The sequence below is a fragment of the Hylobates moloch genome, unplaced genomic scaffold (genome assembly GCF_009828535.3).
Source record: "Hylobates moloch isolate HMO894 unplaced genomic scaffold, HMol_V3 SCAFFOLD_5, whole genome shotgun sequence".
Classification (NCBI taxonomy): domain Eukaryota; kingdom Metazoa; phylum Chordata; class Mammalia; order Primates; family Hylobatidae; genus Hylobates; species Hylobates moloch.
The window spans coordinates 53,035,288-53,062,533 of NW_026652280.1; the positions used below are offsets into that span (position 1 = coordinate 53,035,288).

Sequence of the window (27,246 nt, forward strand, 5' to 3'; positions counted from 1 at the left end):
CTATGGTGGGCTTCATTTATTTTTTCATTGTAAATTATCATTTAATTCTGTGGTTCTCAGAGCATAGATCAACATACAAGCTTCTGTCTCCCGCATTATCCCTCAACCTTGGAGAAAAAAATAAGTGGTTGCGACACTATATTGAACTTTTAATTTCTGGAAGGTACCATGCAGTCTCCCACTTTGGAGCCTTGGGACTAGCACTGGGCACTCTCCTTCCAGCCTCCCAATGTTTGTTAACTTCTCAGTTCTTAGTCTCTAGGGATCCGTCCCCATCCTTCCCAGCCCCAAACCCTGGGTTAAATGTCCCCTCCATCAGCTGCCATAGTAGCCCGGCCTTCCTCTGTCCTGATCGTAGTCACATGTTTCATTGGCTCTCTCCCACTGAATAGCAGGACTGGTGAGGCCAGAGACCAGCCTGTTTTGTTTACTCTTGTTCACTTATCACCTTGAACAGTGGCTGGCACTCAAGAGATGTTAATAAATCTTATGGGCTGGGCGCAGTGGCTCACACCTGTAATCTCAGCACTTTGGGAGGCCAAGGCGGGCTGATCACCTGAGCTCAAGAGTTCGAGACCAGCCTGGGCAACATAGCGAAACCCCATTTCTACTAAACACATGAAAAAAAAAAATTAGCCGGGTGTGGTGGCGCATACCTGCAGTCCCAGCTACTCGGGAGGCTGAGGCATGAAAATTGCTTGAACCTGGGAGGCGGAAGCTGCACTGAGCTGAGATCATGCACTGCACTCCAGCCTGAGTGACAGAGGTGAGACCCTGTCTCAAAATAATAATAATAATAAAATGTCATAGCCCGGGCCTGGTGGCTCATGCCTGTAATTCCAGCACTTTGGGAGGCCTAGGTGGGAAGATCAGTTGAGGCCAGGAGTTTAAGACCAGTCTGAGCAACATAGCAAGACCTTGTGTCTACAAAAACATGTTATTAGTTGGCCAGGTGTGGTGGTGCACACCTGTAGTCCTAGCTACTTGGGAGACTGAGACGAAAAGATCACTTGAGCCCAGGAGCTTAAGGCTGTAGGGAGCTATGATTGCACCACTGCACTCCAGCCTGGGCAACAGAGCGAGACCCTGTCTCTAAAAAATAAAAATAAATTAGTAAAAATGTTGTGAAGGAGAGAACAATAGGCTGCACAGGGGAGGAGCAGTAATCAAGTAGCTTCGTGTTAAGACAGGGTTCATCTCCCGGGTTCTTCCTCTGTATTCTGGAGGGAGTTTTATCACAGAGCTCTCTGCCTGAGCAATGCGCAGAAATTGAAATAGTCTTCAGCACTCTGAGTTGTTTCTTCAGCAGTGTGACGGCACATCCAAGTCCCTTGCACTCTTTCTGGTTAAAGGTTATGGTTTTCCTTTCTCCAGAAGTAATCCTGAAAGACATACACAAACTAAGATGATGATGGGAAGGTAGATTTGAGGACGATGATGAATGACAGAAGGCTCTGCTGCATCTCAGCAGGCACCCATGCTTGGCATCCCTGGCCAAGGCCCCCCAAGCCAAATGACCTCGCAGGGAAGTAACAGGAAGGATTCCTTATCAAGACAGGTGGCAGAAATCCCATTTCAAACTAGCTTTACAAATACAGAAATTTATTTTCCCAAGTCACAGGAAATCTAGAGGTGGGAGGCTGAGAGATGGCTGATGCAGTGTGTCAACAATGTCAGCGAGGACCTGGCTTCCTTCCAGCTCTCAGCTCTGCCATCCTGGGCATTGGCTTCATCCTTAAACTGGCAGGGAGATGGCAGCTGCAGGTAGCAGCATCCCATCCTGGACTTGAGTGTCCATCCAGGTAAAGTTGAGAAAGTGTCAGCTCCAGCTACTGGCCAAGGGAAGAGGTTGCCACAATTGTGTTAGATGAAGCATCTGGAGTCAATGGGATACATATTGAGCATCAACTCTGTCTATTACAAGTGCCCAAACTCTCAGCCCCAAATATCCTCCCCCAACCCCAGCCTAAGGATTTTAAAAGTTCTTATATATCAGGTACAGGGCTCACACCTGTAATCCCAGTGACTTGGGAGGCTGAAGCAGGAGGATTGCTTGAGGCCAGGAGTTCAAGGCCAGCCTGGGCAACACAGTGAGACCCCTGTCTCTAAAAACGTTAAAAATAAAAAGTTAGGCCAGATGTGGTAGCTCATGCCTGTAATCCCAACACTTTGGAGGCCAAGGCAGGAGGATCACTTTGAGCTCACGAGTTCAAGACCAGTCTGGGCAACATGGTGAAACCCTATCTCTACTAAAAATACAAAAATTAGCTGGGCATTAGTGGCCTGCACCTTTGGTGTCAGCTACTCAGGAGGCTGAGGCTGGAGAATAGCTTGAGCCTGGGAAGTGGAGGTTGCAATGAACTGAAATTGCACCGGCCTGGGTGACAGAGTGAGACCCTGTCTCAAATAATAATGATAGTTAGCTGGGTGTGGTGGCATGTACCTGTAGTACCAGTTACTTGGGAAGCTGAGGTTGGGGGGTGGCTTGATCCCAGAAGTTTGAGGCTGCAGTGAGCAGCTTTGATCACACCACTGCACTCCAGCCTGGGAAACAGAGAGAGACTCTATCTCTTAAAAAAAAGTTCTTACAATCTGCCCCATATGGAAAATACCAAGTGAAGAGCCCTGACTATGTTAACTAATATCAGTTAATGCCTTAGAAATGAGCATAGCCACAGCAACCCTGCAGAAAGAGGAGAACATCCAGGATGGGGAGAGCGCCTAGGAGAACCAAGAGGACTCACCAAAGGAGGGCAGTTCTAATCCTTTGCCTTTAAGGGCCAATCCCCACCCACCCCACCCCCACCCCCAGCTGAAGAAACACTGGTTTAATTTTAAATTTAGCAATACCCATTGCATTTATGACTTACAATGTAAATGGTATATATTCTGAGAAATCTGGAATGCTTCAACCGATCAGTCAGGCTTTCATTTTTTTCTCTTTCTGTATAGACCTGGCAGTGTTAGAGCAATGCTGAATGAGGTCACAGTCTAACGACAATATTAACCCTGCAAATCTGTTCATTTTCGCCTGAGCACCCTCAGGCAGGATAGAGAATGTGTCCAATTGAAAAACTATTACAGACTCTGCCGTGCTGTGATGGGCTGAAATGTAACAGGGAGGGAAGTGTGTGTGTGCCTGTGTGTGTGTGTGTGTGTGTGTGTGTGTGTGTGTTTGTGTGTCCATAGCCAGGAAATCATTTTCTAAAAGGAAGTCAGTATGTATCTCTTAAAAGTGGAGGTTGTATGATTGCATTTTTAGAGGAAAAATGTGTTTTCTGTCATCCAGATTTTAAAATGCTACTTTTAGTATTTCTGAACCTTACCTGTTTTATATTTCCTACCAACTGTCTTGTTTTTTTTATTTTTTTCCAATACCCAATACCCCTTTAACTCTTCTTCTTTGTTTGTTACAAACATCCTGTTGTGTTTTTCAATATCTATTTTGCATTGTTAAAAATACCTAGGAACATATGAAGAATAATGTAGTAAACACCCTTGAGCCGACCAGCCGATTTAAGAACTAAAACATTAACTCTTTTTCTATAACTGTTTCTAGGCTCTGTTAATTCAGCATGTAGAAACGCACAACACAGATGGTAAACATTTTGCATAAAGGCCCAGTCACCACCCCATTCATAGTAGATGTTGAGTTTCAGAAAGCATGTGCATTCACAGTCTTGCTTGGACATGTGGTTAATGCTAAGTAGTCTAACAGTTGTGCCCCAGGTAACTCCTGAAGCTGTTACAGATCATAAAATCTATGATGTTTTGCAAATTTATATTTTATCATGCTGCGTTTTATGCACAAAAACTAGATGACTTCCCCTTTGTGATCTCCATCAAAGGCATTTTTCAAAATCCCTTCAGTGTGTCTTATCCCTGGCTTTGCCATGCATTGTTTGCACGTTTGAAAACAATCTTTGGCTAAAATTATAAATCTGAGAGTATACACGTGTCATCAGTGTTACAGAATTTGTACATAAATGCTATTTTAGCTCACTCTTCAGTTAGATACTCTAAATGTTTGACCCCTTCATTGAATACCAGAGACCTATCTTTACTTGTCTGGGGTTTGGGCTCTAATTTAAAAGCAAACAACCGTGTTTTGATAGCATTTGAAATATTTATATTGTATGAAAGGATGTAGTAATTTATTTTCTCAAGAGTATAGTTTCTGCCCGGGTGAGGTGGTTCACGCCTGTAATCCTAGCGCTTTGGGAGGCTGAGATGAGCAGATCGCCTGAGCCCAGGAGGTCAAGATCAGCATGGGCAACATGGAGAAACCCTGTTTCTACAACAAATATAAAAATTAGCTGGGCGGGCCGGGCACGGTGGCTCATGCCTGTAATCCCAGCACTTTGGGAGGCCGAGGTGGGCGGATCACGAGGTCAGGAGATCAAGACCATCCTGGCTAACACCGTGAAACCCCGTCTCTACTAAAAATACAAAAAATTAGCCGGGCGTGGTGGCAGGCATCTGTAGTCCCAGCTACTTGGGAGGCTGAGGCAGGAGAATGGCATGAACCCGGGAGGCGGAGCTTGCAGTGAGCCGAGATCGTGCCACTGCACTCCAGCCTGGGTGACAGAGCGAGACTCCATCTCAAAAAAAAAAAAAGGTACAATTTCTTAAACATGTTCTTACTGCCACCAGGTGATATCCTCATTCTGGTCTGTTTGCTCACATTGCACCTTTGCTTGGGCCACCGCACATCAACATCTGCCTCAGTTACACTTTGGGAACTTGATTTTTCAAGAAGTCAGGCATGCAGAAGAGCAGTTTACTTGTGGTTCGTGAGCAAGCACATGTTTATCATTTGAGGGTATATTCTGTTGACTGATGAACTTGTGGTATCTCTTTGCAAGGTTGCTTTAAGTATGTGAGCTGATGGCTAGACCAGTATGCTCTCTTTTTCCTGATTTGAAAAATAAAAGTTTAAGAAAACATTTTGTAGAACACAGGTGTCAGAGATCTGTTTTTATTCCAAGTGCATAGCAATGAGGAAGTTTTCAAAGAGAGGGCTAACTCACACGCATTTTATTTAGATATGTATTGTTTGAAGTGTTCGATTATCATTTTATTTGGAATGAATAGACTTTTCGTATCATACTAGTTGCCATTTGTCAATTGTTAAATGCAAGAATTTCTTAGTATAATAAGCCTTCATAGTCGTCAGAGTTATCTGAAGTGAACATTAGTTCAGCTCCTTATTTCTGAGCATGTGAAGATTTCCTTTTCTTTGCTACAGAATTTGTTTTTCTGATATTCATTATAACAAAAGCAACAGCTTGCCGGTTTTTCAGGTTTTATTACTGAATGAGTATCGTTAATCACTCGTTTATTCTTTGTGCTATATGTATTTCCTATCTTTCTACTGTAAAGAGAAAAAGTGTCTAAACTTGCTTATCTCTCTGTAGGACAGTCGGCCCAATATGTCAAGACCTCTGATCACTAGATCCCCTGCATCTCCACTGAACAACCAAGGCATCCCTACTCCAGCACAACTCACAAAATCCAATGCACCTGTCCACATTGATGTGGGCGGCCACATGTACACCAGCAGCCTGGCCACCCTCACCAAATACCCTGAATCCAGGTAATCTGAAAAACTGAAAAATCAGACTCCGACGTGCATGTATTTGATAACCTAACTGTTTTTCCTTTGACCAGCATAGCAGCGTAGCCTCGTGGAGGCAGGGGGCAGGATGTGAAAGCTCTGTGTGAGCCACCCTGCTGCCTAGGCTGGATGTCTAGGACAATGGCTGGACGTCTTCGAATCAGGATTGGACCCGCAGCTTAGTTGAGTCCGTGTAAAAATGTCACAGGAGAATGGAATACTGTGATATTTTGCCCTACAATGATATTCATAATTCTCAGTGTAGTACAAAAAAAGATGGTGGTTTCTCCCCAACACCTTTGTTCCTTCCTTCTTTAAAAACATGCTTTCTTACAGGTTCTGATAATTTTATAGGCGATCAGTTGGTTCATCAGCTTGTGAACTAGAAAAAAAAGAGATTCTCAGCAGTGAGGCATTATATTTAGATCTGTATGCAAAAGTCCAAGAAGCCAAAATAGTATAGTTTAAAAAAAATGAAGGGCCGTGGAACTTACGAACTTAAGGTAGATAAATAAATATACAAATTGTTTAAAGATGGAGAGTGATTTACAAATAGGCAGTATACATTTATGTTTATGAGATATCTTCCCCCATGCCCCTGCCCACCCATTTATTTTTATTATTATTATTATTATTATTATTGTTATTATTATTATTATTTTGGAGCCAGGGTCTTGTTCTGTCGCCCAGGCTGGAGTACAGTGGTGCAAACATGGCTCATTGCAGCCTTGACCTTCTGGGCTTAAGTGATCCTTCCACCTCAGCCTTCCCAGGAGCTGAGACCACAGGTGCATGCCCCCATGCCCAGCTTTTTTTTTTTTTTTTTTAATTTTTTGTAGAGACAGGGTCAGACTATGTTGCCTAGGCTGGTCTTGAACTCCTGGCCTCAGCAATTCTTCTGTCTCAGCCGCCGAAAGTCCTGGGACTCTAGGTGTGAGCCACTGGACCTGGCTAATTTTTTTATTTTTTGTAGAGATAGGGTCGCACTATGTTGCCCAGACTGGTCTCAAACTCCTGGCCTCAGGCAATTCTTCCACCTTGGCCTTGGCCAAAGTGCTGGGATTACAGGTGTGAGCCACTGCACCTGGCCCCAACCACCCATTTCTAAAGGAGTTCCAAAGAAATAATTTCCTTTCTACCCTGGGACAACCCTCCTGGCTCTGCCCCAGATTTGGGGGCTATGCCCAGATCCTGTAAGGGAAGTTTTTTGCTGGTGGTTAGGGGAGGAGGCATGCATTCATGTGGGGTAATATCGGGAAACAGGGTGTTTCTCTGTTTCTGATCACAGGAACTGGAAACACACTCCTTGAGCTTCAGAAGGGCACCGGCCACATTTTTCAGAATGTCTTATGAAGTGACAGATAACAGATAGCTTACAGTCTAAGTAGACAGCACTGACATAAAAGTCACTGTCACCTTGCATACTACATGAAGGCCGACTTTTTTGTTTGTTGTTTTAAAATCTCACTCCGTTACTTGACAATTTATGAAAGAATGTGAAGGTTGGAAAGAAGAAAGATGAAATGTTTTCTCTCCTAATTTCCAGATTTAATTTCTACAATTGAAATGATTTAAATAAAATAGGTTTCCATTTGTTCAATTATCCAAAAGACTATATACTTTAAGATGAAATGATTGTATTAGTCATCTATTAGTATCATTTAGTCCCCACCTTCCCTAAGTATATTGGAATAGGCACTACAAAAAATTGTTATAATAATGGCTTTATTTTTCAAGAATTTTGTTATATAAGTAGTGTTCTTTTTGAAAATGCCTATTTCCATTCCTTCCAACCCTCTGTTAATACCACCATCGACTACAGAAAATCACAGCTGCTTTTTTAGATGAATTTAATTCTAGGGTTTAAGTCACAAAATGCATATTAAGAGACAAAAAGCAAACCTTCAACGGTAGCAAGATTTACTGGTCTGGCCTGATGGCCTTTTGCTTCAGTTTTTGCAAATTAAACCTTGAGACAGGAGGGAAGTTAATGAAAACTACATTTTCTGTGACTTAAGCAATAGGTTTTCTTCTATGCTCATTGTAACTAGGTGGGTCTACTTCCACTGACTCATTCCTGCCAGGATTTAGCCCCTGGGAAGCTCCCTGGTATCACTTGGTCTGCTGACTAAAGTAGAAGACAGAGGGAGAGAGGCTCTATTCATTCAGTTCCTATCTCTCAAATAATTTGCTACTTTCATTATTCTGGCGCTATATATTATGAGGTAAAGACTTCAAATAGTGTCCCATTTGGAGATTCTTTCTCAGTCCATCTTTCCATGGATATTTCTAAGAGTCTACTTTTGTTCCTTCTTATCCAAACCCTGAAACACGCATCAAATTCCATGGATCTCATCACTTTATTTACCTGCGCTGTGTCGTACAGTAGCCAGTAGCCACGTACAGCTATTGAGCACTTTAAATATGGCCAATCCAAATTGAAATATCATCTAAGTGTGAAATATACACTGATTTTTAAAGACAGTACCAAAAAAATGTAAACTCAATAATTTTTATATTGATTTCATGTTGGAATGATAATATGTTGAGTTAAATAAAACATTAAAATTAATTTCAATTGTTTCTTTTTATTTTTTAACGTGGCTACTAGATAATATAAAATTACATGTGTCTTGCTTTTTATTTCTGTTGGACAGCGCTGAACTATGAAACAGATGTTTCTATAAAAGCATCTCACTAAACCTACCCCTCCCCCAACCTGATACTGAAATACATAAAAAGGTGAATGTCTCTTTCACCAATGTAATTAGAAAAGATAGAATTGTTGATCTTCCTTTCCTAGACTTTCCCTCTGCTTTCTGTCACCAGTGAGTCCTAGTATCACAGGAGCAACAGCAAAAATAATTTGTGATTCATTAGTTCTAGGATTGGATGCTGGCAAATGGCGAATAGTTCTTTGGCTATGGAAAGGTCTAATTTCTGAACACCTGTCATCTCTCGTGTAAAACAGGCACAAATAGGTCTCCTTGCAAGGTTACTGGGAGGATTAAATGTGATTATGAAAAGCACACCGTGGCACTGTGCCCAACACATAGTATTGTCTTCATACTTAATCTTCTGCCAAACCCAGGAATTGTTTCTTTTCAAATTCCAAATATTTTCCATTTCTTGCTTTCCTAGCCATGGAAACAGCTTTACATCTGGATTCTTGCCTGGATGACTCCCGTCTCAGGGGACTCCTGGCCTGCACCTTCTCCTCCTTTATCTTAAATATCCCAGCCGGTCACAAGTTCCGAGATATCCTTATCGTTAGGAGATATCTTTAAGAATTTGTCAAGACTCTTTGAAACAAGCCTTATAAAGTAACTTCTGTTTCAGCTGCTAATACCTGAAGCAAATGATACTGCTCAGGTGACACTGGTTTTGCTGTTGAATTGACCATCGGGTATTGCTTTGTTTCCTCTTGGGTTTTGAGGGGCGTATTTTTGTAGGTAATTAAATGTTCATGTCAAAGCAACATCCAATTTAATGGGACTCATACACAAATTTTAGTAATCAAAGAAACAGAGAAGAACTAGTTCTTCATGCTTTTCCCATGGGTGTCAGGTGCTCCTTCCAATTTCCGGGGAAACCTCTTGCATATTATTAACCCCTCTTGGATAAATCCAAGGACATTCGGTTGCCCATGGCCATGGAATCACAAATAACTCCAATTAGTTTTGTAGCTTCTGGGGTGCTTCAAACCCTTCCTACCCTATGGGACCATTCTCTGCCCCACCCTCTTGGATCCCCTCGTTCCACTCTACCTACCTCTTTCTTAGTGTCACCCAGAGGATAGGGGGGCTTTTTCTAAGATTTCAAGGGAAAGACCTGTAATTTAAAAATACTAATTTGTATGTAACAAGTGACCTTAAAAGATGTAATATTATCTTTCTACAATTTTAGAGGTCCTGCAAAGAACCTTTACTCCATTTTGAAATGTTGTAGGTGTTTTTAAAATTCTGTCTCTACTTAACCTACCCTCTTGGCTAAAGAGCACCCTTAGAACTTTGTCCCCGAAAAGTAGTATGATGGACTATACAGCTGAACATTAGAAGCACCTGGGAAGCATTAAAAAGCCATGCAAGGCCCTGCTCCAGACCAATAAAATAGGAACCTCTGCAATTTTCCAAAGGGGTCTTGATTTTCACCATCTGGCTCTGAATGGCACCAAGATGTATGATCCCTTCTGGAGAATGTAGGCCTCTTCCTCAATGAATATTTCATGTATCTCATAATAGCCATTTCACCAAAAGAAAATAGCTTTCAATCTTCATTTCTCTAATTACCAAGGTTACCAGTGGTTCCAGTGTGTGTGTGTGTGTGTGTGTGTGTGTGTGTGTGTGTATGCGTGCATGCTTTTTTTTAGCTTGTAAACCCTGAGTAATGATTCAGTGAGTAAATTGACTTTTACACCTCAAGGTTAACCACTCATGTTGTTAATTCATTTCCATCATCAGGTGTTTTTTTAGCTAAAGGGACTAAAGTTTTCAAATTAACTGAAGTATTACATATATCAGTAATGTATTTTGTCTTAACCAATGTGTATGTAAGATGCAAAACAGCTCTTTAGGGGGTGTTTCTGAGACAGAGGTTAATCTCCACCATCTCAGTGGTAAACACTGATTCCTTTCAGAGGATCGTAAGAGTCTCCAATTCTGACTGCCATTTTGAATGGTAATCCCCAAGAAAAATACCCAGTTCAGATCTGCAATAATTTCACTTTAAATAAGTATTAAGTCAAGAAAAATATATTACCATCAAAAAAGGATTATAAATGGATAAAGAAGATAGAACATATGTTATTTAATAGTTTGTTAGCTTGATTTGTAGCTTGTAAATATCTATAAGTATGCAAAGTAGACCCTCCACTCGCACTCTTGCCCTGGACCCTGAAAATTTTAAGGGCAGACCTGATTAGATCTTAGTCAAAAATCCAAGGCACCCTTTATTAACATCATTGGTAATAAAAGATCTAGGTAACTAAGTAATTTTTCATAAGTAATTAATATTGGTACCATATTATGTGGCCTCTTTAAGATCTACTGTTGACACTGAAATATCCTCTTAGCCACATGCATAATGAAAATACATTCTATTTCTGCTTTAAAAGAAGACACAAGTCTGATTTCAAAGTTAGGTCTATTCATTCTCTACTATTACCTCCAACAAAAACAATCTTAATAGCAGCTGTATTGATGGTTATTCAGATGTGGATGACCATTTTTAAAACCAAGAAGTAGACTGATACTACAAATTCATCAAACCTATCAAGTGGTAATAAGACAGGGGTCTTAAATAAAAGCACTGATTGTCAACCAATGACCTAGAGGTAAAAGGTGAGATCTCATGTTTCAGTCCTCTCAGCCATCCAACCTGACTGCTTGACAAAGCTTTTGTATATTTTAAACCCCGTACATGAGTTAACTCCCACATAAGTAGATTATGTTAAATTGGTCTCTTCTAAATAGCAGTAGAGTTACTAAGCACGCTGGCATATGTAGGTAATTGCAAAACGCAAGAGACTCTACTTTCAGCCTTGCAGTCGACACCCGTGGCCACCCAGGGGTGTGTGTATTTGGAGCTTTAGGTTGGAGATGCCAAACATGTGTGCCCTGCCAGCAGCAATCCAGCTTTTGGTGTGCGTCACTCTCGGATGTGTTAGCCATTGCCGGATTGCTTATGTGGAGCTACACCAAAAGGAAATTCAGACAACTGCAACACTAAGGGATTGGTGCATATGTTCAGAGGATAATTGCATTCAACAATTTGGCTTTCCTTGCAATTGTTGTATGCCAGCCGAGGGAGTTTGCTGTAATCCTGTATTAGGGTTGGGGGTTCTGTGCCGTCACTTTTTATGACTTTACAGTTCCAGTTTTAACACTACAGTTCGTAGACATGGGTGCAAGCCATTGTTTTAGGATCTCAAAAGAAATGCCAAAAAAAATGCATTCAATTTATTCACTACACTTGCTTTTGGAATCACTGCATGACATGGAATAGAGAGCTTTTTATTATAACCTGCTGTCTACATCCACATGCTTTATAATTCAATGTCGACAGCAAATTTAAAAGTCACAGAATAGGTATTAGGGATTTTTAGATGAGTTGAAATCAACCTTTGCTATATAGTCTCGGCACAGATGGAAAGAGAGCATATCCCTGCTGCTATGAAAAGTCTTAAGGAAACGCATAAAATGATGAGCAGTTTTGGTTGGTAAGATGGGTTAATCTTTAAAAAAAAAAAACAAAAGAAAGTTAGTTTATGGAGGAACTTAAAAGGGGGGAAAGCACCTGGCAAATGAAAAATGGAAAGTTTCTCCAGGGTAATAGAAGAAATTTTCCTCTTCTCTCTCTCCTTTTCATCTTACAATATTGCTTTTCCAAAATTGCTCCTCAGTTATATAGGTAAAGAGTAAATGAAATGGTTGGCTTCAAATGTCTTAAAAAAAAAAACAATGAAACTGGAGTTTATGTTTAGTGCTAAAAAGCCAGTCCTTCAGTAACTTGCACAACTGCCGGATTCAGCAAACTTCCTTTGCCACTAGGGAACAAAAATGGCCTTATTTTTAAAGTAATCTAGCTCATAAAGTCTTGGAGCCTAATTTAAAGGAAAAACAGCCATACAGTGCCTGAGTTTCCTCTGTTGTGTTTGTTTTTGTTTTGTCCTGTTTGTTTGTTTCTTGAGACAGGGTCTTGCTCTGTCACCCGGGCTGGAGGGCAGTAGCAGGATCATAGCTCATTGTAGCCTTGAATTCCTGGGCTTAAGTGATGCTCCCACCTCAGCTTCCTGAGTAGCTGGGACTGTAGGCATGCACCACCATACCCGGCTTATTTTTCCATTTTTTGCAAAGACGGGGGTCTCACTATGTTGCCAGGGCTGGTCTCAAACTCCTGGCCTCAAGTGAGCCTCCCGCCTTAGCCTCCCAAAGTGTTGAGATTACAGGTGTGAACCACTGAGCCCGGCCTGTTCTTTCATTCTTTCAACAGACTTATTGTGTGCTCCTCATCTGCCAATGCATAAATAGTTACCAACAAAAGTCCTTGCTCTTATAGTTTATCTGGGCGAGGGCAAAGGACAGCCAGTAAACAAGTAAACCACCAGTAAGCAAGGTTTCAGTGAGTAGTGATATTAAGAAAAATATTTAGGTTGGTGCAAAAGTAATTGAGCTTTTTGCTAATGGCATCTAGGGTAGTGGGCTGGGGGTGGAGGGGAAGAGAGGATGGTTAACGGGTACAGAAAGTATCTAGAAACAACGAATAAGACCTAGTATTTAATAGCACAACACAGTGACTATAGTCAATAATAATGTAATTGTACATTTTAAAATAACTAAAAGTTACAATTGGATTGTTTGTAACACAAAGGATAAATGCTTGAGGGTATGGATACCCCATTCTCCATGATGTGATTATTGTGCACTGCATGCCTGTTTCAAAGTATCTCATGCACCCCATAATATATATACCTACTACGTACCCACAAAAATTTTTCAAAAAAGCAAAAGAACATCTAGATGGAAGTGGGACATCTAGGTGTTCTTCTTCTAGAACAAGAAAGAAAAAGAACACACATGATAAATTGGCCCACTTTGACATATAGTTCTCTCCTTATATTAAAACTAATTTTTTTCCTACATGTTTTTCCCCAAAAAAATACATCTTTATTTGTTCATCTATATTTTCAAGACAAAATCTAGTTTGCATGTTAGTTTAGATTTAGAAGCAGATTTTGTCACTATCGCAAATCACACTGGATCTATGAAAATGAAGGCCACTCTGCTAGCCACAGACATCGCACATTTGCACCCCTGCCAGAGCCTTTGATGGCCAGGTGAGTCATACTGCGTATCCTAACGTGAAATAACTCAGGGCAGTACTCCGGGTCATACACTCAACTTCCAGTAACTTCTCACTTACCCAAAACTCAGTCTCATCATAGACAGAAACTGTCTCCCTGGAAGGGAGATTTCATCCTGTATCCTTGGGACCTGGTAGCATCCCAGCCACAGGGTGGACATTCAAAAGTTTGTTCAATGTATAAATTAATGATTGGGTAAAATATTGTACTCAGAGGCCAGATCCTTCAAAGAATGAAGGGAAAATAATTGAGTAATGTTATTCAAATTATAAAGTTACATTTAAAGGCTTGGCTGAGTTCATTTCATATAACCTTATAGGTAGGGACTGTATTTATATATAAGGTTATATCACATATAACCTTATAGGTAGGGACTGTATTTATCCCTCTATCCCTACAGAGAAGAGCCCAGAAACTCTGAGAGGTTAAGTGGCTTCACCTTAAGAGTCAGTCTTCTTTGGGAAATGGGGTAAGAGCCAGGCCTCCAGCTCCCACTCTGACTCCATGGTGCTTATTGTTTCCTCCTCTTTGATAACAATGGTTCTAGTTATTTATTTATTTATTTATTTATTTATTGAGACAGTGTCTTGTTCTGTCGCTCAGTCTGCAGTGCAGTGGCATGATCCTACCTCCCAGGCCCAAGCCATCCTCCCACCAAGTAGCTGGGACTACAGGCATACACCACCACGTTCGGTTAATTTTTAATTTTTTCTAGAGACAGAGTTTCACCATGTTGCCCAGGCTGGTCTTGAACCCCTGGGCTCAAGCGATCCGCCCTCCTTAGCCTCCCAAAGTGCTGGGATTATAGGCATGAGCCATGGCTCCCAGCCTCATAATGATGGTTCTCAAACTCAGGCGCAGGTTAGAATCAACTGGGACTCAACAACAACAACAAAAAATTGCCTGCCTCTACCCCTCAAAGATTCCAATTTTTTTTTCCCAGATAGGGTCTCACTCTATTGCCCCGGCTGGAGTACAGTGGTGCAATCACAGTTCACTGCAGCATAAACCTCCTGGGCTCAAGCAGTCCTCCCATCTTAGCCTCTCAAGTAACTGGGACTACAGGTGCATGTCACCACACCTGGCTAATTTTTTATGTTTTTGTAGAGACAAGGTCTCACTTTGTTGCCTAGGCTGGTCTCGAACTCCTGGGTCAAGTGATCCTCCCTCCTTGGCTTCCCAAAGTGCTGGGGTTATAGGCATCAGCCACCCTGCCCACCCTAAGTGGGATCTTTGGATCCCAATTGTATTGGTCTGGGGCAGGGACTGGGCACAGGATTTTTTAATGTTTCCCATGTTCAGCCATATAGTCCAACACACCCCTTTTGGAACTGTGTTCTAAGAGTGATTTTTAGACAAAAGGTCAAGTTGTCTACGATATTTCAAGCCACTTTCTTCTCAAGGCAGCCTTCACCTTATTTTCTAGCCAAGGGCATCTCCGTTAGTGCTGGGACATGGGTTACCCACGTGGAGCCCTTCAGCCCCCAAGGAAGCCAGAGCTCCAGGCCAGTCACTTCCTGCTGTGAACAAAACTCTTGCTACCCTAGTGTCATACAAATATGGCACCATCATTTTCTGTGTGTGTCATGACTTGGAACAGTTTGAAAAGGACCACCTTGGACTGGGCAATGGGATCAGTGGGTCTTGTTCTTATTTGCGTGTGGGTTTCTGAAGTCCTTTTCTTTCAGGCCCCCATGTCCAGTGTACAAGTCTGCCTGCAGCCAGGGACAAAGTTGACTTTGGACCAGTGACCTTGCCACTTGTCTGATGGCTCATAGTTTGTACCTATGAAGAGAAAGTTGTTCGCAACAGTCAGTGACCAGCTTTGATCCTTGCACTGTGTGCCCACTGGAAAGAATGGTGCACTTGACAACACTAGGATATTGAGGGCTGCTCTCCAGGCTAGGAGGATTGAGGCCCGTGGCTGTGTTAGTCACCACCCTCCTGCTGTGCCCTCCTTTCTTGTTGCTGATGGAACAGTAGACCTCAAAACACCCCGCCAATGCAACAACCAGTGCGACACTCAAGGTTCACACTCCTACACGGAACACACATAAGCACGCATGCATGCATACACTCACACACCAATCCAGGAAACTTTGTTTAAATTTTTATTGTAAAAATATTCTCTCTGGGCCAGGTGCTGTGGCTCACGCTTGTAATCCCAGCACTTTGGGAGGCCGAGGTGGGCGGATCACTTGAGCTCAGGAGTTTGAGACCAGGCTGGGCAACCTGGTGAAACCCCGTCTCTACTAAAAATACAAAAATTAGCTGGGCATGGTGGTACGCACCTGTAGTCCCAGCTACTCAGAAGGCTGAGGCATGAGAATCGCTTGAGCCTGGGAGGTGAAGATTACAGTGAGCCGAGATCACGCCACTGTACTCCAGACCCTGGGCGACACAGCAAGACTCTATCTAAAAAAAAAAAAAAAAGCCCTCTAAACCTATGCCCTAGGTTTTAAAACAAATAACAGATCCACCAGTAGTCTTTGGTACCTGGCATAGAGCAAATGCTTGATAAATATTTGTTGAATGTGAATGAATTTTGCTTAGTATCTCCCTTTATAACCTGGAGCAACTCAGCCACCCCAGGGCAGCTGCAGTGTGAAAGTCAAACATCTTGAGTCTTAGGTGCTAGAGTAGCCTCAGGACCTGCCTGGCCTAGTTTAATACGGGCAGCAAAGATTTACATCATTTTTAATTCAAGGCACAAACCAGAAAGGAATTTTCTGGTCTCGCTATCCTGGAGGAAAAGAGCAGTGAACCAGATTAACAGAAGAGTGACTCCTGCCTTCAGAATGCTTTCCTCCAATTGATAGCTTTTCCCTAATCCCCCTGTGTCAGGGTCATCTCAAGGTACTTCTAATGATGCAGATTCCTGAGCTCCACCTGCTGTTTACTTAATCTATATCTCCCAGGTTGTGAGGAAAATCTTTAGTTTTAATAAGTTTCCCCGCAATCCACATGCCTCCCCAAGTTGGGGCACCTGAGCTGCAGAGAAAGGTGGTGAGATGTAAACGCGTCACTGTGCAGTACCATGGGCACCACGGTGGTGTGGCAGGAGACTCACTGGCAGAGTGAGGCCTTTCTATTGACTCTGGCACAATCCACGTCACTTGGGACAATAATACTGACTGTACTCGTTTTTGATCAGTCATGAATAATATCATTGAGCAACACCCCAGGCATTTTTGCTCTGTTTTTTCATCATATTTCGAGTCTACCTTCATCATACCAGAAAGAACTTTTATAATAATAAACCATGTGATTGGTTTACTTGTTTGAAAAATTCATAGGCATTTCATAGAAGATTCAGATAATCTCTTATAATGTTAACGTGACAAATATGCTCCATTTTACTGTGTCTTGAGAACAGTTCCATTCAAAGGGGTTTAAAATTTTAGATGTTATTTCACACAGCCCAGCCCACGAATCTCACGCATCTCCTTTCAAGGATACCTATGCTATGTGTATGCTAGGCTGGAAGAAAATCCTGTACAGGTTATTCTCAAGCTGAGGAAATGTTTTTTATCAGGCCAACGCGGAAAATAACCTTTGCCCCCAACTCCCAAACAGAAGCATTTATTCACACCCCAAAACCGTGATGTTATAATTTTCATTTAAATATTCAGGATTAAAAGAAAGAAAAAAACAGGCCACACACAATGGCCTGTAATCCCTACACTTCGGGAGGCCAGGCAGGAGGATTGCTTGAAGCTGGAAGTTCAACACCAGCTTGGGAAACACAGGGAAACACTATCTCTAACCCAAACTTCCTATGAGTAGTATCAGAAAGTCCTTCTGAAAGATATCTCATGGGTCCACTGCCACATAACTGAAACGTGGGTCACTGAAACATGAGCTATGTTAGGAGAAGAGTCTGGTCCACCACATCACCAGAGAGTTCAGTCTATTATTATTATATAAGTCGTGTATAAAAATACCATTTCTTTTTACTAAAAATGCAGTATTTATAGCCTCAGTTAGATGAATTACCAATATTTGGCTTCTGAAAGATTACTCTCAAGCTGCCTGGAGATAGGAAGTGGTGACAGTTTGTCCCCAAAGCTGCCAGCTGCGTTGGTGCAGAATGCTTTCCGTGCTGGCCTTTCAAAGGTACCCAGGATGGTCCTGGTCCGGGCAGGGGATGAGAGTCAGGTGTAGTCTTACAAGGTGTGTGTTTTTCATGCGTTCATATTTCAAAAGTAGGCACCTGGAAGCTCCAAACTGACGGCAGTGACATTTGCAAATGAAAATGTTTTTTAAAAATCATGTTTCAGTGCCACAATTTTATCAGCTATTTGCCTGACTGTCTGAATCTGTTCAAGACGTGGTATCAGTTCAAAAGACACTGTTGTTGGATAATGGCTTCCTGCTGCTACCGAGTGTCAAATGCCAAGTGTCAGTTTGCTTAGTAATAACATTGCTGTTTATCTTTTCTGGTGGTAATGATTATTTTTATTCTTATGCAACTTTTCTTATTGTGTTCTTCATATTTAGAAGATAAATTACAACTGTACATAACAGCTAACCACCACTTTCAAACAGTGGCAAACCTTGCTAGGCTGGGAGGGCTTCATAGCTGAAGGGTGAATTTGAGCTCGCCAGAACTTGTTTCTGTGATCGGAGCTGAGTGTGTTCCAGAACTCCCACCCAGCCTCGTTAAACTTGGCGAGGCCCCTCCCACCCCGCCAAAAATTGATTTTCAAAAAAGAGCTTAGAAAGTCCTGAGGGCTTTAGAGCTTACCTAAGAACTGAAAACTCTCCTAGTCTCAAAGCAACACAGTCAATATAAAAGAAAAAAAAAAAAGAATGCTCTTTTAAGTATATCCCACTGATCTGTAATCTTAGGGGCCCTAAAGAAGGTACGTCATTAAAACATCATCATTTTGATGATACATTGCAGAAGGAACAAAATGGCATTAAGGGTGGAATTCAGAGAAAATGGACTGGAATAAAGGTTGTTGTATCAACCAAGGAAACCTAGGGAATCACGTTAAAAAAAAAAATGAAGTTCCATTCTTCACCCTAGCTTGATGTCTGTAACGATTAGAAAAGCTGAACAGGGAAGATATGGTTTTTATTTCCAAGTACACCATGTGTCAGGCTTTTGAGGAACCCATTGATAATTCTTTATGCAGACTTTTAAATTAGAAAAGTATTTCTTTCTCACCCAGGCCTTCTGAATGAAAATCTAGTGGAACAACAACAAGTTATGGAAAGTGAAGTCATCAAACTACTACTAAAACTTTTCAATGTCTATACATGATCATCTTAAAAGGAAGAGGAAAAAAAAATGAGGGATCCTTGCTAGCTGGGAAACTTTTATTTCTTTAAATGATTTTCAGGTTAGGGCTTGGTTCTGTTCTTTGAGGGGTAGGGAGAAATACGGATAGATATTCCTATCACCTAGCATGGCTATGGACTGGCTTGGGGCCTCTGGGTAAATTTTTGAACTATGATAAACCACGACTAAGCCCAGAAGGGCGTAGACAGTTGCACAAGACACACACCTACAGACCGTGCATTGTTGGCCACAGTGCACCCAAGGGCAGAATGCTGTCAGCGCCTTCTTGGGTATTTCCCAACCACACACACCCACAAGTGTTCTCTTTGAATCATTAGCTGATATAAACTTAATATTTTTCACATGTCATTTTGATTTGGTGACTATTTAAATAAGCTTGCGACATAAATTAGAAACCTTAAGCTTCTCAGAGCATAAAGCCAACCAGGCACATCCTCCAATGTGCTTTGAAGAAGCAATTAGACATTCGTAAAATGTTGGGTAATATGGACTTTTGATAGATTCTTTAAAATGTCTATATACTTTTGAAGTTGTATATTAGGATTCTTGTCCAATTTTCAGCTTTCTGTCCTCCTTTTCAAGAGATACAGCTCACAGTCCTGAGGCTGTCTCCTTCCTTTGACTTTGTCATTGCAAGGCTTAGGTTCTGAATGTGTTTTTAAGCTTCCTAGTCACTCTGACATCATAAACGACAGAGTAATTCATTCCTTTTCATTCATCCAACCACCTTTCAATACTGTAAATGTTTGAAGAGATATTCTGTTGACTGATACCATCAATGAAGTCGTGTGTGTGTGTGTGTCTGAGTATGGAGGGGTAAGGTGGGGGTGTGAAGGAATCAGGGTAGATTCAGTTATTTGCTTCCAAATATCTTCTGTTAGGTGTCCAAAATGTATTTACCTAGTCTCTAAGTAAATTACATCTATTTTCTAGTTCTTTTTGAATTAAGCACTGTGTTAAGCCTCTGGTTTTTCACTTATAGGTAAAAAGCAAAAGATTTAAATACTGTTCTTTTGCTGGCATGATTGCAAGTGGGAAAAATCATTAAATTGAAAATAGATATAGCTGGCTTGGCCATACTCCTCTCATAGTGTCATGTAATTAATCTGACATTTTTATATGAAGTGACTGCAGTGGCATGCAAGTTAATTCCAACAGTCTGGAACAGTAAAACACCAAGGGAAATAATCAAAAAATAGGGAGAGACAGGGCCACCTGGAGAGCAGCAGTCACAGGGGGATGGGCCCAGAGTCTGTTCCATTTGTTAGAGCTATTGACACCACGGATGAAGAATCAAGAATGTTTCTTCACACAGGAAGGCCCCGGTCCAGTAGTTAGGGTTGCTAATACTGAGAAACCCAGGAATAGGAACAGTCCTTCCAACACAGATTAAGTTCATTGGGAACACGTGCAAAAGAGTTCATTCTGTAACAAAGAGCACAACTGCGAGATGAAGAAAGATTGGCAGGAGGTGCCAGAGCAGGCAAGGAGCTGGGACTTCTGGGACAGACGGACACTGTGAGTCGGGGACAGCATCGAGCATATGCTGGCCCTCACTCTTCAGGGACAATAGACTGTGTAGCTCCGAAACCCTTGGCAAGTTACTCGATGGCTCTGTAACTCAGTTTCTCCATCAGGAAAATCAAAATACTGTATAGAGCTGCAATAAGATTAAATCAGGGCCAGGTGCAGTGGCTCACACCTGTAATCCCAACACTGGGAGGCCAAGTGGGGCGGATCGCTTGAGGTCAGGAGTTCGAGACATGGGGGCTAACAATGGTGAAACCCCGTCTCTATTAAAATACAAAAATTAGCTGGCCTAGTGGCGCATGCCTGTAATCTCAGCTACTCAGGAGGCTGAGGCAGGAGAATCGCTTGAACCCGGGAGGTGGAGGTTGCAGTGAGCCGAGATCATGCCACTGCACTCCAGCCTGGGCAAAAAAAAAAAGATTAAATTAGATAATCCATAAAGTTTTTAGCGGAGTACTTGATACTCTTAATACATGTTAGCTATTTTAACATTTTTTCTCTGAATAGTAATTATTATTGTGAAATGAAAAACATATTATGGAGTTTTAAATTAAGAGAAGAGACTAAGGAGTGTGTCAGAAATACCTCCAAATATAGAACAGTGTTGGGAGGAGGGTGGGCGTGGGATGTGGGGCAGGTTCTGTGCATATGTTCATGCTCGCCTGCCCAAATAAAAAGCAAGGGAAAACCTAAACAGAAACTGTTCTAGTTGAAAAAATACTAAATTGGGCTTCCCAGGGAGGTTATGATGATCTGATCCTCGACTGATCTTAAACAAATAGCCATTTACCCTAGAAATCATGTTTAAACAAACACTCAAGTCAGAGAAGAGGCCCGGGTGATCTTAAAAGTTTTCTTTCAATTCAAGATGCATGCAGGATTTTCTATTCAGTCAGAACTCTGTTTTGGCATAGCACATTGTCTCCCAAGGATGCAAATCTGTCAGCATTTACCAAGGCCATGCACAGTGCTGAGCAGCAGAATGGCCACAGTGAGGATGTGGGTCCCAGCTGGACCCAGCAGTCCAGCTGCCTGGTTGTGAATTCTGGCCTCACCGTTGATTAGTTGGCCAGGTGTCCTTGCCTCTAAAATGGGGATAATAGTACCTACCTCATGGAGCTGTCAAGACTCTATGCTGTGCCCTGCACAGATGAACACTCAGTTCAGTGTAGGGCTTATTAGATATCCACTTATTCCTCATGAGAATTATTTGAGGTAGGTATTATCCCATTGCTCAGGTGAAGAAATCAAAACTCAAGACAAGTTTCAAACCCAGGTCTGTGGGTCTTGGAGCTGAACATGCCAGGAAGTTCCTAAGACATGACTGAAGGACTGTGCCAAAACTCTTGTGAATAATGGCACCCTTACCCTGCTCAGGTCAATACTGAGAGAAATGCTCTTCACTGGCTGTGTCTGTACCTCACCCATCAAACATCATGTTCTTTCCTGCCACCGTGGCCTCCCTCCAGCTGTGCTCTTGGGCTAAAATCTCTTCTCCAAGCCCCTGTGCCCTTCCGCTTACTCCAAACCCTGCAGAGTCATTGCCTCCAGCAGGACGCCTTCCCTGCCTGCCTAGGCCGGCTGGTTCCCTCTCCTCTGTCCTTCCATGACACCCAGTGGGACCATATCATGCCCAGTTTAAGGCCCCAAAGAGCACAGGGAACATGGTGGGCATTCAGTAAATGAAGAAACAAAAAGTCTACTTATGTCAATTCTAAAAAAAGTCAGTTTCATTGTAATAGTACTTTTCATAGTAAACGATGTAACCCTCCAATTTTTAAAAATTTTCTAACCGAAGTCAGGGGAGTATTAATAAGCTTACTAGAGAATCAGCTACCCCCAAGTGGCCCTGAGCCCTCAGTGATGGATTCTCCAAAACGCTGAGTTCCTGACTTGTTATTGCACTCATACTTTTTCTTGTATTTCAAACTTGCCTTTCCTTTCTCCCCTACTTTCTTCAGTTCTATGTATCATTTAAGAAAATGATGCCACCTCAGGGAACAGGTACTAGAAACATTATCTCCTCATAAGTAGATATAATTTGTTTTGTTTGTTTTTACTTAGAAGGTATTTTTCCCCCTTCTCTTAAATTACTTCTATCCATTTCTATAACAAGCTCTGAATTAATTTTTATCTGTGTTCATGAAATATAGATGAAATTTCTTGAATCTGGAAATCTTAAAGAGCTAGTCCCAGAATTTTTTACAGTTATAATACTTTAAACGAATTAAATGCTGTTTATGATAATGCAGACTTCTGAAACAACAAATTGACTGATGATATTTTTTACACCATAATTATCTCCAGCATCGCATTCCCTTTTTTTTTTTTTTTTTTGAGATGGAGTCTCGCTCTGTCGCCCAGGCTGGAGTGCAGTGGCGCAATCTCGGCTCACTGCAAGCTCCACCTCCCGGGTTCACGCCATTCTCCTGCCTCAGCCTCTCCGAGTAGCTGGGACTACAGGCGCCCGCCACCACGCCCGGCTAATTTTTTGTATTTTTAGTAGAGACGGGGTTTCACCGTGGTCTCGATCTCCTGACCTTGTGATCCACCCGCCTTGGCCTCCCAAAGTGCTGGGATTACAAGCGTGAGCCACCACGCCCGGCCTCGCATTCCCTTTTTTAACAGAAAAACTTTTTATTATGGACATTTAAAAATATATGCAAAAACAGGGAGAATACAATATTGAGCCCCTATTTTTCCAAAGGTTTCATATGTTAACCTAGCATTTCCTTCCCTTCCACCCACTTTGTTTCGTTCCTCTCTCATCTCAGCAGAAAGGAGGCAAAGGAACCCTTTGGTTGCAACAACATCTCTCTCCACGACTCCTTCCCTTCCTGCTGTCCTGAGTTTAGGTTGCACCTGCGGTGTCAGCTCTGCACATGCCTCTCACATACACACACACACACACACACACACACACACATCTCTGTTGTGCATGCACACAACTTACACACCTTCGCCCAGCCTCCACCCTGGATTTATCTATCTTAGGTTTCAGATATTAGGAAAAAATGTTGGTTGGGAATCCAAATTAGTAGCCATAAAAAAGTATGTAGCTACAAGTGCTTCCAAAAACCAAATGGTTCAATAGAAAAATACTCATTAGGCTGGGCGTGGTGGCTCATGCCTGTAATCCCAGTACTTTGGGAGGCCGTGGTAGGCAGATTACTTGAGGTCAGGAGTTCAAGACCAGCCTGGCCAACATGGTGAAACCCCAACTCTACTAAAAATACAAAAACTAGCCGGGTGTGGTGGCAGGTGCCTGTAATCCCAGCTACTCGGGAGGCTGAGGCAGGAGAATCACTTTGACCCAGGAGGCAGAGGTTGCAGTGAGCCGAGATCATGCCACTGCACTCCAGCCTGGGTGACAGAGCGAGACTCACTCTCAAACAAAAAGAAAAAAGAAAAGACAGAAAAATATTCTTTAAATCAGATTTTTTTAAAGTAATTCCCTGCTGAGTGGTGGGCTCACAGCAGATTGTTCTTCTGTTTTGCTGCTCCTTCACCCTCTATACTTCTCCAGTTGACAACATAAGCAGGTATCACTCTTGTAATTAAATATCTCCAAATGCTAAAGATGTCATTTGTAAGTAGCCTCTGAATCTCTTAGCCAGCAAAATAATTCTGGACCAGAAACTAAATGAAATCTTTTCCTAAAGTCCAAACCATATTTCCCATGGCTTGGAAGCCTAGACATAGAGAAAAAAAGGCATTTATTGGCAATGGAGAGCCAAATGGATAAAAGGGCCCAACCACGGGGGCCCTTCCCTTTTCTTGCCGTCCTCATCCTGTGGTCCATCTGTCTTTGCACTTCTTTCCCCAGCCTCACCCCTGAGCAGGATGTCTCCACCCTCTCTGGGTTGGTCGATCCTGCAGCAATGCAGATGAGCCCTCCCTCTGTAATTACCATGCATGGACCGCAGGGGACAGTTGAAAGGATTAACCTGCTGGCCTCTGGGTAAAGCCGGGACTGGTGTCGAGTTACATGCCTTGGTGCATGAGGTGGCATGGGGTGCCCTAGACAGCACAGCATGGGAAGGGTCAGGGGTATAGAGCCTGGAGCCAGAAGGCAGCTTCGGCAGAGTTGGCAGCCTCTTCAAGCTAAACTTCCTTAGCTGTAAAGTGACAAATCCCATAAGAGTTTTCAGGATTAAGTGTAGGGACACAGCACATAATGGAACAAGAGCTGCAAGGTAAATGGAGATGAAACCTCATGTGTACTACTCTTCCCAGAGGTTTCCGTTGCCCTGAGAATCCTCTTTCCCATCCCTCCTTAGGCCTCTTTATGATTGTACCAGCAGTTTGAAAGGAACCTCAGAAGTCTTGGGGTGTTTCAGTTTGGTTTGGTTCAGTTCAGTGTAGGGTATCTTCTCAGTCTACCGATGATTTCCTTGACCTCATTTTAAAGATTAAATGAGATATAAACCCGTAAAGCAGCCAGCTGACTCTTTGGCACATAATGCTATTCAATGAGTAGTAACTGGCATTAGAGCCATTGTCCCCCGTGGGCTTGAACTTGACCATTGTGCCAATCACCACAGGGGCAGCATGGTGGGGTCTGGAGCCACCTCTGTGTCTAGCCAGCCATGCATCCTTGAGTGTTATATATTTGGGACTCGGTGTCTCCATTTGTAAATGAGAGGCTGAACTTGGTTGTCCTGGAGATCCTTCACAGTTTAAGAAAGTATGCTCTGACATTTCAGAATGACAGGGTCTCAATTGATGTTGACTTGCCTCCTCGTTGGTCTCTCTGCTCAACCTCCTTTACACTGGTTCTCAACTCAGTTGAGACTTAGAGAGTTTAAAAAAAAAATACAGATGCCTGGGCTTCATTCCCAACCAATTACATCAGAATAGCTGGGGATGGGGGCCCAGCATCATTATTTTTTCAGAGTTGCCCAGGTGATGCCACTGTGTAGCCAGGGTTAAGAACCACTGCATTATGCAAATGACGTAGTCAAAGCAAGGCAAAACAGACAGGATTTGGATAAGCCAGAAGCTGTGTCTGTGAGAAGGCATGATTTCAGATGTGGCATCTTGACTCTGTCTCACTCCTAAATGTGCTCTTTTACTTACTGTCCCTGACAACATAGCCTGACACCTATCCCCATTGCCCTTGAGACCAAATCTAAACTCCTTGACCCGGCTCACATGGCTTTTTACGATCTGGCTTCTGCTGCTTCAGCCTCATTTTTCAGCCAGCCTGACTACACCCCAATAGAGAGTAATCACATGGCAGGGTTTGGCTACAAGTCTTTGTATCTTCCCCACCCCTCTCCCTGCTTACCTAACCTTACCTCCCGCCCCTGTACCTGGCCAACTTCTTCTCCGTCAGGTCTCCAATGAGCTTTCTCTCTCTTCCCTGCTAACCCCAGATGGAGTTAGGTGAGCCAGGTGCACCTCCTGAGCCCACTGTGCATACCCAGTGACACACTTGATCACACTGCACTTGACCCGCACTCCCAGCCCCGACGACTTAAATTCCACAAAAGCAATGACTTTGGCTTATTTACTACTGCATCCCCTGTATCTGGCATAGTGAGCCCCCACTAATACTGGTGGAAAGAGTGAATGAGTAACTGAATGATTACACAAGAAACAAAGAAATTCTTAAGAACCTGAGTCACAGGAAATTAGAGAAATCAGGTCCATAAAATGAATGAATACACAAGAAAAAATTCTTAATGAATGATTCACGCTAAGCCAAATGTAGGATCCTAGCCCCATACTCTCTTTGACTTAAGACCATTCTTTAATGCACAGTGTGGACAGCACACGATGCCAGGGAGAGTGGAGAGAACCAGACTCACTTCCCACCAAATGAGCTTGGTTTCCTCAGAGATTAGGTCTTGCATTATTTGCTCTATAAACAAGAGTAATCAACAGAGTGCTAATTTTTTTTTTTTTAAGACAAAGTCTCCCTCTGTTGCCCAGGCTGGAGTGCAGTGACACGATCTTGGCTCACTGCAACCTCCGTCTCCCGGGTTCAAGCAATTCTCTGCATCAGCCTCCTGAGTAGCTGGGATTACAGGTGCGCGCCACCATGCCTGGCTAATTTTTGTATTTTTAGTAGAGACGGGGTTTCACCATGTTGGTCAGGCTCGTCTTGAACTCCTGACCTTGGGATCTGCCCGCCTCGGCCTCCCAAAGTGCTGGGATTACAGGCATGAGCCACCATGTGCGGCCTCAGGGTGCTAATATTAAAAAGCTAATATTAAGAGTGGAATTCAGTATCTGTCGTTTTTAATGAACTTTTTTTTAAGTGAACATATTTTGAGTGAGCTTTCCAATCTTATTAGTTAATAAAATATGTACAGTAAAATAATACAGTGTTTGAGATTTACCTCAGAATAACCAGTGGAAAGGAGAATGAGGCATAGAGGTAGAGTTGAAACAAAATTAACCAGGAATTGACAGCTTTTGAAGCTGGTTGATGGTCATATGGGGGTTCATTCTATTATTTTCTCTGCTTTGGCATAAGTTGAAATTGTTCAAAATAAAATGTTTTAAAAAGTAAAAAAAACTAGTTAAAATAGTAATGATCATCCTTAAAAAAACAAAAAGAAATTGGTGGAAGAAAGTCGTTCTCAGCATTGCCACTTGATTCAATGAGTGAAAAAAAAAAAAAAAAAAAAAATCCAAAACCAGCCATACATCGTCTGGAGCCAGCTTGGTCTTGGCTAGTTGGAAAAGAGGAATGTTCTCCAAGGTTAGTAAACTGTAATGAGTTCCACATAGTTTTCAGGCATCAGAGTTTACAAATCACTGCAGTTTGATTTGTAACTCCATTCACATGTCCACAAGAAATACAGCCTGTGCCGATTTTCCCCATTATTTACTTAGCCAAACAATACTTTTCCACAGCACAGTCCTGCCAATCTCAAAAACCACCCAGGGACGCCATTTTACGACCCTTGGCACCACATG

The 27,246-nt window shown here is 42.4% G+C and overlaps 1 protein-coding gene across 4 annotated transcripts in view; it reads left to right on the forward strand.

Annotated features, from left to right (window-relative positions):
• KCTD1 (potassium channel tetramerization domain containing 1) overlaps nucleotides 1-27,246 on the forward strand; it is a 203,086-nt gene that overhangs the window by 150,390 nt on the left and 25,450 nt on the right. For all 4 annotated transcript variants that reach the window (XM_032152602.2, XM_058438533.1, XM_032152603.2 and 1 more), the window contains exon 2: nucleotides 5,418-5,596. In XM_032152602.2, coding sequence (XP_032008493.1) covers nucleotides 5,418-5,596 — 179 coding nt within the window. The remainder of the gene's footprint in view (nucleotides 1-5,417; nucleotides 5,597-27,246) is intronic.